This window comes from Leptinotarsa decemlineata, unplaced genomic scaffold, assembly GCF_025532065.1.
Source record: "Leptinotarsa decemlineata unplaced genomic scaffold, Ldec_3_MD MMD2_tig00001393_RagTag_RagTag, whole genome shotgun sequence".
NCBI lineage: Eukaryota > Metazoa > Arthropoda > Insecta > Coleoptera > Chrysomelidae > Leptinotarsa > Leptinotarsa decemlineata.
Window position 1 is genome coordinate 788,235 of NW_027412562.1, and position 10,368 is coordinate 798,602.

At 38.2% G+C, this 10,368-nt stretch overlaps 1 protein-coding gene across 1 annotated transcript; it reads left to right on the plus strand.

Annotated features, from left to right (window-relative positions):
• Positions 1 to 8,038: 8,038 nt before the first annotated feature.
• Positions 8,039 to 9,294, plus strand: LOC141482581 (uncharacterized). The gene is made up of 2 exons (XM_074176070.1): positions 8,039 to 8,406; positions 8,470 to 9,294. The coding sequence occupies exons 1-2, from the start codon at positions 8,252 to 8,254 to the stop codon at positions 9,173 to 9,175; spliced, it is 861 nt and encodes a 286-aa protein (XP_074032171.1). The 5' UTR covers positions 8,039 to 8,251; the 3' UTR covers positions 9,176 to 9,294.
• Positions 9,295 to 10,368: the final 1,074 nt, after the last annotated feature.

Here is a 10,368-nt window from a genome sequence, read left to right on the forward strand (position 1 = left end):
AAAAAACCTGTTGTTTTTTTTTGAAACTCAATATTGGAATGTTTCAGAGCAAATCCCACACAACCAGTATGGGTGAGAATAAGAATTATTTTGTGGCACAGCAGATACCTTACGATGGGAAAATGTATAAAAGAAACTGCACCATACTATAGTTCAAAAGTTAACTCATCCAGAACATATTACCATATGAAGTTTTTTTAAATAGGCCAGACCCAGAAATAATCTGTTTGACTATCAGCATGTTTTCTATGATAGAGTGTTCCAAGTCAAGAATTTTTTTTCATTCCAATTTAAACCGGCAGTATACAATTTTTTCTTAAATTATTCAGTAAATAGCTCCCACCCAATATTTTACCCACTTGTTACTGTTTGATTCTGTTTGTTACCAGAAACAATCAACAATGTTTAGATATAATCTACTCTAAATAGCCAACCCGAAACCAACGTCTACAACTACGGAAACACCAGTCCGTTGCTTCCAGGCTCTACGAAATGACAACTTCCCCTAAGCTTTCTCTTACTCTGGCGCAATCTAAGTGCTAGATTGACAGTCGCGCAATTAGTTTTCCTGGCCACCTGAGTCCCTCTTCACTTTTGTGACCATGTCACAATCGCGGCGATTGTTCTCCGAAATCACGGAATGGCAGAGAGAAAGAGCCATTATTTATTAATTGACAGGTGACGGGACTGGAGAATAACAATCCCTGATTGGGACAGAAATGATTTTCGGGCGATAGACACAAAATATTTTAATATTCCGATTTATGATTCTGATTGCTATTCGATTGGATGTGACTAGAAGCCGCCTTTTGTTAGTTGGATGAATTTGGAGGAATTATTTTGGAAGTCTGATAATTTGACTGGAAAAGAGAGACGCTAATAGTATTTGTTTCATTTTTCGATTTGTGACAACTCTTTCCTCTGGCATATTTCCATTACATTAGTTCCAGAATTTGCTTATCAGAAAACTGTTGATTGAGAAAACAGATTGAACAAGAAATATAGTGGTCTGGATGATTCCACACTAGTTCTTTTCATTGTTGAGGTTACAACATTTGCAACGGAAGTTAAATATGTCTGTATTATAGTCGATATGAAATTCAGCAGGGAAGCCTCACTTTGTGAAAGTTCTACACCCAACCAGCCTATCGATAAGAACATGTCCAATAATGTGAGAAATATCACGGCTCTAACAAATCCAGTGGAAATATTATGATTATAATTATCAGATCAGTGATCACATATATGGAGCAATTTTCTGGTGGCGAAAAACTTCACAGCAACCGACTAAGACGACGATCTCTAGAGTTGAGAATTTCAACATCTCCAATACCATCTGCAACACATATATAGTACTTGGTCGTGGAAATGCATTCCAACTCACCTTTTCTTTATATCTTTCTAGAAAGAGTGATATGGATGAATGATATATAGCAAATTGCCTCAAACAGGCTCATGCGAAGTCTATCAACTACCACATGCTGTATCTAGTCCTAATCCTGGGTAGAAAGGACTGAATCATCCGGGACGAAAATATAGTCAAAGCAGTTCTTATTGGCTAACAGATAGATCATAAACACCTCCAGATTCCGTTGCAGACATATTAATCTACCTGGTGACCATATTTCAGAAGGAAATCTACGTCATGTATCACATATGTCAGTAAAATAATCTTGGATAGCCCAGCGACTCTGGAAACAGTTCACTCTGATCAAGCAACATCCAGGTCGGTGGAGAGGGATACTAAAAAAACTCTTTTCGAACAGAAGACCTACACATTATCTCTGGGTTGGATTCTCAACTACTCATACTGACTTGAAAGGTTATTTGGCTATTGAGTTCCTTGCAAGGAAGTTCACTGAGAGATTTGCTGCTTAGGGTTTTGCCAGACAGTGAGTATCTGGAATGCAAGAAGAAGCTTCTGGTGAAATCTACCAAGATTAGCTTCTTTCAAGGCATTCAGATATATATCTTTCGAAGGATGTCAAAAAACAATTTTTGGCTGGATGACCTAAACTGTCTAACAGAACTACTAAGATCTGAAAATCGAGTGTTGTTCTTCAACAATTCCAATAAATCATATTATAGAATCTCACAAAATCAGCTGGAATATTGTGGGGCAATTCGTCAAGGTCTTGATTTTGTGATTCTGTCCCTAATCTTGTTCTTTGTTGTCAAATTTCCTCGATATGTAAAACGTTTTTTTATTAACGAAACGTTTGACATAAAATTTTTCTACAATTAATGAACGAAATATTACACAGACAAAAGATCTTTCAATGGCCCCAGTAGGAGATTTGAGCCGGTTCTAAGCCTCCCCCCACCACTATGACGTATTAATTGCTTTTTTATTGGTTGTTGTTTGGTGAAGTCAATGTGATGTGACCTTGAAGGGTGTGGTGTATGGATTGTTCAGAAATTTTTTCCCGGTTCTAATACTCCCCCCACCAATATGACGTGTTATTTGCTTTTTTTTGTTGTGCAGTGAAGTCAAGGCGTTGTGACCTTGAAGTGTCTGGTGCATGGATCGTTCAGATTTTTTTTTCATATGAGATTTTGTGTGTGTATGTGTGTGTGTGTGTGTGTTAGAGAATGCACGGTACAGGGTTTCATCATGTGCTTGTTTGTCTATGTACAAACATACGTCTGCATACTTCGAAGATCCTCCAAGTAATGAATGCTCCATCGGTGTGAGGGCACCAAGTTAGTAGTGGAGTGACGTCACAGCAATAACCGTTCAACGGCTAGAGAGCGACATGTTCACTCCACGACGTGTGGCAGAGTAATGCGTATTCATCAGTCTGCTCTCACCTCCCTCGATGTAGTGAAGGATGTGACGTAACGCCCCAGACTCGCCATCAATGGTGACACGCAGGCGGGCGAGGACTGTGCAAACGTCTGCCCTCTCCGAGAGCGCAACGATCACTGCTTGCTCGTGCCGGCAACTCGCATCAAATTGGGAGATGGGCTTGGCTGTGACGTCAGGCATCTCTAGCGGATGCATCGATGTGTCCTTACCTACCCTCACTCTCTACGGTGATGCGCAGGCGACGTGGATTATGGTATTTAAGAAGCGGGCGAGTGTTGGTTATGTCAGTTTCCATCGAGTGAGTTAGTGAGAACATATCATAGAAAATGTATCCTTGTGAATGTGGTAAATCTTTTACCCGTAGTGACAACCTTCGTCGTCATCAGCTCCAGAGTTGCCAAGGAGGGCCATCAGTGAAACGAGTGAGATTAGATGACGCTGCAGCACCTATGTACACATGTAATTGTTGTAATGTGATGATTCCATTGACTCAAGTGAATTCTCACAATAGAACTCTACAACATAAGAATAATACATGTGTTCAATTCAGTGATGGTGTTCAAATTATAAAGAGCGCCTTCAAACGTCGGATTGCGACATACAGGGTGCAGAGTTCCATTGTTTCCACCGATTACATGTTATTCTTTAATGAAATCAGGCAGAAAGTTATAGAATTATTGGAATCGGCCATCAGGGTTCACAAAATCATCAAAGTGAATATGGAAGTATTTGGGAGTTATATTCTACAAACACAAGACCTGAAGGAAACCAAATCATTTAATTCACAGAATAGAACAGTTGATCAATCTACTGATTTGAATTCCTTATTTGATGGATTTCGAAATGGGATTATCGCTCAAACTACAGAATTCCAGGAACGTGATTCAGGTAAACATTTCTACCAAGTTTTAATTGGATGGATTAGTAATATTGTTATGTATTTAAGGTTGGACTTGTGAAAAAATCATGTTTCTGGAGTTGAACATTAATAAATACAGCCCGCTCAGTGGATGTTCATATGTGAAGCTGCCTGAATGTATTGAGCGTAGGAAGGCCGTGGTTAATGTCCGTAATGAAGATCAGCATTGTTTTGCATGGGCTATCACTTCAGCACTACATCCTGCAATCGATAGAACATCAGAAGTTTCATCGTATCCACATTTCAGTACAGTCATAGATGTAACAGGTATGAATTTTCCGGTAAAGTTGAAAGATATTGTGAAATTTGAAGACAAGAATGATATTTCAGTTAATGTGTACGGTTTAGAAAGTAAATTCGAGAAGGGTAAAATAATGTATGAAATAATTGGACCATTACGTTACTCTCAGAGAAGACTTAGAAGACATGTCAATTTGTTACTTATCACAGATGATTTCGGTAATAATCATTATTGTTGGATCAAAGATCTTTCAAGATTAGTTTCAAGCCAATTATCGGCTCATGAACATAAGAAATATTTTTGTGATGGCTGTTTATTATATTTTTCTAATGAACAATTACTATTACGTCATAAGATAAATGATTGTAATCACTTGAGTACTACAACACCATCAACCAATTTCAAAGTCAATAAATATGGGAAAACGGTACCTGAAAATATACTAACTTTTGAAAACTTTGAGAAACAAATGAAGGTACCATTTGTAGTGTATGCAGATTTTGAATCAGTACTGAAGCCGATTCAAACCACTAAACCAAATCCTGAATACTCGTATTCGATCAAGACATTCAAACATGAGCCTTATTCATTTGCTTATTTGATTAAATGTTCATACAATGATGATTTATCAAAATTTGTTTCGTATAGGGGTGTGGATGCAGCCCAAAAATTCGTTAGCAAAATCGAAGATGATTTGAAAAATATTTATGAAAATCATCTCAGGTTTCCTATTCCTATGGATGTACAAACTCCTGAGGAAGAGGAACAGTTTGCTTCTGCCACAAATTGTGGCATTTGTTCCAAACAATTTAATGATGGCGAAGTCAAAGTGAGGGATCATTGTCACCTCACAGGAAAAAAAAGGTCCCCTGCTGCTCATTCATCTTGTAATTTGAATTTTAAATTGCCAAATTTCATTCCTATAATTTTTCACAATCTCAGTGGATATGATTGTCATTTATTCATAAAGGAATTGTATAAAAACAAAGATAAAGTGGATGTCATCCCACAAACTAATGAAAAATATATATCTTTCACAAAACATCTCTTTACACACTCCTATACGGATAAAGATGGTAGGGTGAAGAAGAATTATTTGAAAATGAGATTCATTGATAGTTTCAGATTCATGCCTAGTTCTTTGGAGAATTTAGGTGCAAATTTAACATCTGATCAGTGTATCGAGATGCGCAAACATTTCCCACAAATTGAAAATTTCAATTTGATGAGAAAGAAAGGTGTATTTCCCTATAGTTTTGTTGATGACATCGAAAAACTGAATCATCCAAGACTTCCAACCAAAAATCAATTTTATGATAAACTCAATTGTGAACATATATCAGATAATGATTATGGGAGAGCTCAACTTGTTTGGAATTTATTCGAATGTCAGGATTTGGGTGAATACTCTGATTTATATTTAAAGTCAGATGTGTTACTATTATGTGACATTTTTGAAAACTTTAGAAATATATCTGTTGATAAATATAAATTGGATCCGGCACAATACTTCACTGCACCCGGATTATCGTGGGATGCCATGTTGAAATATACTAATATTGAATTGGAATTACTAACTGATATTGATATGGTTCACTTCTTTCAAAAAGGTATTCGTGGTGGAATAAGTCAATGTAGTGAAAGGAAACATAAAGCAAACAATACATTTTTACCGGATTATAATCCAAATGAACCATCTTCATTCATTTCATATTTGGATGCAACAAATCTATATGGTCACAGCATGTCGCAACCATTACCAACAGGTGAATTTTCATGGTTAGCACCTCATGAAATTCTCAATCTTGATATAATGAATGTGGATATCGATAGTCCTTATGGATATGTATTGGAAGTGGATATACATTATCCCCAAGAACTTCATGATAAACATTCCGATTTACCATTCTTAGTTGAACGTTTGATACCTCCATATGCAAAATCGAAAGTTCCCAAATTAATTCCAAATTTAAACGACAAAAGAAAATATATTGTTCACTATAGAAACTTACAGCAAGCTGTCAATCATGGTTTGATAGTGATGAACACACATAGAGTATTGAGGTTTAAGCAATCATGTTGGATGAAGCCTTATATAGATTTGAATACTGAAATGCGTAATAGGTCTAATAACAAATCTGAAAAAGATTTCTACAAACTAATGAATAATGCAGTCTATGGAAAAACAATGGAAAACGTAGACAATAGAATTGATGTTAGACTCATTACACATTGGGAAAATATAAAAAGAACTATAGGTGCTAGTTGTCTCATATCTCGACCAAATTTTAAAAAATGCTCTATTTTTACAGAAAATTTTGTTGCCATTCAATTGGCTAGAGTAAAAGTTCATTATGATAAACCACTATATTTAGGATTTTCCATTCTAGAATTATCTAAAACAGTTATGTATGATTTTTTCTATGGATGTATCAAACAAGAGTTTGGAGAAGATGCGTCCTTACTCTACACTGATACCGACTCCCTTATTCTCAAAGTAAATACAGACAATTTCTATGAATTTATCAAAAATAATATAAATAAGTTCGATACATCTAATTATAAAATAGGAAACCAATTCAATATTCCAGTGACAAAGTCAGTTCTGGGTAATTTCAAAGATGAATTCCCAAATGATCCAATAATCAGCTTTTACGGTACAGGTGCTAAAGCGTATTACGTGAAATCTGTTGATGGTGAACTGAAGAAGGCCAAAGGTGTGAAACGATCTGTTATAAAGAATGAATTGACATGTGAAGACTATGAAAAAATCATTGAAGAGGGAGGTATGATATTCAGGAAGATGAACTCGTTCAGAAGCGTATTGCATGATATTTACACTGAATTGAAAAATAAAGTCGCTTTATCGTATCATGACGACAAGAGATTCATCATTCCGAATACCACTCGAACTCTTCCATGGGGTCATAGCGATATAGAATTTTATCGAAATGATCCTAATGATAACATTCGTTGGGTGTCTGAAATCGTTCATTCTTTTTCTCAAGAGAGCGCCTTAGACCAACTAATCAATTTGTTGACTGTAGAGATGAATAATTGAATTATAATTCGAAGTATTATTGCTTATTCCTTCAAACCGGAACATTCTTATTTGTGATTATTTGTGATTATTGTATTATGTATTGTATATGTATCACTTTTACCAAGTTACTTAGATGAATAAAAAATGATAAAAATATTATTTGTTTCATTTCTATTTTCCTAACCAATTACTGTAAAGTATATAGCATAATGTAAATGAAAGAAATACCAGTTTGAAAAGAATCATCGTAGAGTGCACAATGTCTAAAACAATCGATAAGTTTGGTAGAAAAAGAAAATTGGGTGGTAATGTCATTCGAGGTCCTCCCGGGATTGGTTTTAAATTAACAAAAGATGGTCATTATGACATGCAAAGAAAAATATTGAAAAATATAAGCGAACCAATTGACAAGAGTGATTGTGTAACTGTATCATATCTTGAGGGGGAAATTAACGGAACAAAGGAGGTTATACTTCTAGCCCTACAAGCTGCAATACAATCCACAATAGGTAATATTGCTCGCGATGCCCGTCAAGCATTTGACGATAAAATTGCAGAGGCTCGGATAACTTTCACTCGTAAATTTGACAAACTTACAAATGATGTGGACATAAAAATGTCTGACATAACAGCGTCTACAAATAAAAAATTTGATGCTATGTCAAACATAACAGGGACTACAATGAAAAAGTATGATGTACTAGAAGAGAGAGTTGAAGTTTTGGAGAAAAGCCATAAAGTCAGGCCATCAGGTGGACTGGGATATCCAGGACTGGACATTGATCCAAATGTTAGAATAATAGAACCAAAACCAAAACCAACAGATGACGTATTAATTGAACCAACATGGTGAATTTACTCCCGCGTTAGGTTAGATTAGATTAATACATACAGTAGGTTAGGGTCATAGGTGTTAGGTTAGGTTAGGTTTCACGGCGCGCGAAGCGCGCGGGTGGGGGTGGGGGGCGGCGGGGCCGCGCGTAGCGCGGCCCCGCCGCCCCCCACCCCCCACCCCCCCCTCCTCCCCCCGGGGTGGTGGGTGGGGGGCCACCGCGCCGGCGCGCGAAGCGCGCCGGCGCGGTGGCCCCATTACGCTCGCGCCGGCGCGCGAAGCGCGCCGGCGCGAGCGTGGCGAATTGGGGCGTAAGCCGCGCGGAGCGCGGCCCGCTTTCTTCCCACCATTGCTCACCCCGCCCACTTCCTACCATTTCTCGCCCCACCATATTCCAACCATTGCGCATGCACGCCCCCACCTCATTCCCTCCACTCCCAATGATGTTGATACCCCGAGGAGCACGTTCTTCTACATTCAGTACGACAACTCCAGTCATCCAGAGCAGTCCAGCCATACTCAACCAGAAGCAGTGTACTATACGACGAGGAGCTAAGTTTGAGTAAGTTAACAATGTATTTTAATTTTTTACATCTACTAACTTTGTATTATTTTACATTTTTAGAATGGCATCCAACACTCAGGAATTAAATAACGCTGTGGCATCCATCATGCCTATGACAGAGCAGGAGAAGGCATCCACTTCGCGAGTTAGGTGCAGATCCACCAGCCCTGACTTATTCGAGGAGGAGGAGGAAGTCAGGCCTGTAAAGAAGGTTTGCCAACGACCTGCAGCGAAGGTTGGTCCTATTTCTAAGTACCGAGCTACTTGCAATAGGACTAATCCTTATGCAGGTAGTTGGTCGACCGCTCCAAACAGCTTAAGGCCCTCCACACCACCCGCAGCAGTAGTGGAACAACCTAGGGCGCCTTCTCCGGAGGAGCCACCAGTTGTATTGTCCCCATCGGAGGAGGCTCCCATCGTATTCACTCCGTCGGTGGTGCCGCTTTCGCCGATGCTGGCAACACCGGTGACGAATCCTGAAGTGTTAGTGCCACAAGTGCGACAGCCTATCGGAGAGGTTAGTGAAATGTTGGACAGTTTTCTACAGAGATGTAAGGAAGCAGAACATGCTTCTCGAGCTAGTGAGGCCGCGTTGGTTAAAAGGAAGCGCGAAATGGCTGAAATTGTTAACCGACGGAGGGAAGCAGAAAAAGTAATAGCCGAACTAGATCGGAAGTATGCATCTCTGGAGAAAAAGTGTGAAGCAGATACCTCTTCGATAGAGACTTATAAAAAGTTAGTGACTTTTATAAAAACTTTCCCATAGATTAAGTGTAAGTGTAGTAAGATTAGTTTTAGGTTAGTTAGGAATATTTAATTAAGATAGTTTTAAGTTTATGTTTGTAATTTTAGGAAATAAAAATAAAATAAAAAAAAAGAAGTGAAATTAAGGTGTACATTGTTTTGGTTTGGTACACATTGAACAATGCGATGGTTGGAGCATTTTTCTTCACTTCGTCTCATTATTATTTCCTTTTTTTTATTTCAATTACAAGTTCTTCTATGCAAATACCTCACATCAATTTTTGTGTTCTCTAATCTATTGTAAATAATCTCTTGGGAAGAAAATATGTTTCATAATGAAATCAATAAGTATATTTCATATAATTCATATAGTATTTTCAATTTTCTCTTTCATGGAATATAGCTCATGTCATTTTTGAAATTCATTCCCACTTAATCCCCTCTCCTCCCCACTCCTCCCCCACTCCCTTTCAAAAGTATAAACGTAGGAATTATCTGTTGGAATATTCAGTTGATCAGCCACCTTCAACATGGAACCTGATTCAACTACTGAGCCGTACAGTGACCCAGCGCATCAACATCCTTACTGGGCTTCTATCCATGAAGGTTTCGTTACCTCCACGACGGCACCTCACTCGATGGATTATGATGACATAATTTATGATGATCGGATACAAGTGCTTCACGTTACTGGAACCGATCAAGCGGACCTGTCTGATGGGGATTATCCAGATCCCTATGATTGGCGGAATGATTACGAATGGGATACACAGTCCGGAAACACAGACGACGACGACAGCGATGACGATGATGACGGTGACGCTGACAATGAGTCCGATGATAGTCCTCCACCATCCCCTATCCTGATTGATGAAGTCCTGAATTCAGACGATGATATGTAATCGTTTCCTCATTTCTCCCATCCTTTCTATTCCTTTCCTTTCCTTCCACGGAGTACACACTTTTTGGTTGGTGTACACGAGGCACTGCGAGGTTGGGGCAGTGTCTTTTTCCCTCTCCCTTATTAGTTTTTTTTATAATAATCACTCAGAGTTTCTCATAATAATAATCACTTAGAATTTCAAAAAAATTGTCATTCTTATTGCTTTCGAATTTCAAACACTGAATTGTTCTACATTTACACTTCACCCCCTCCTTTTTTTTCCAATATAAATAAAGCATCAATCCCAGTTCTATATCATTCTTCCACAATGT

Bases quoted from the DNA above. Each gene is read 5' to 3' on its own strand.
- LOC141482581 (XM_074176070.1), top strand. From the start codon at position 8,252: ATGCACGCCCCCACCTCATTCCCTCCACTCCCAATGATGTTGATACCC. The intron at 8,407-8,469 runs GTAAGTTAACAA...TTACATTTTTAG, and splicing joins CGACGAGGAGCTAAGTTTGA to AATGGCATCCAACACTCAGG.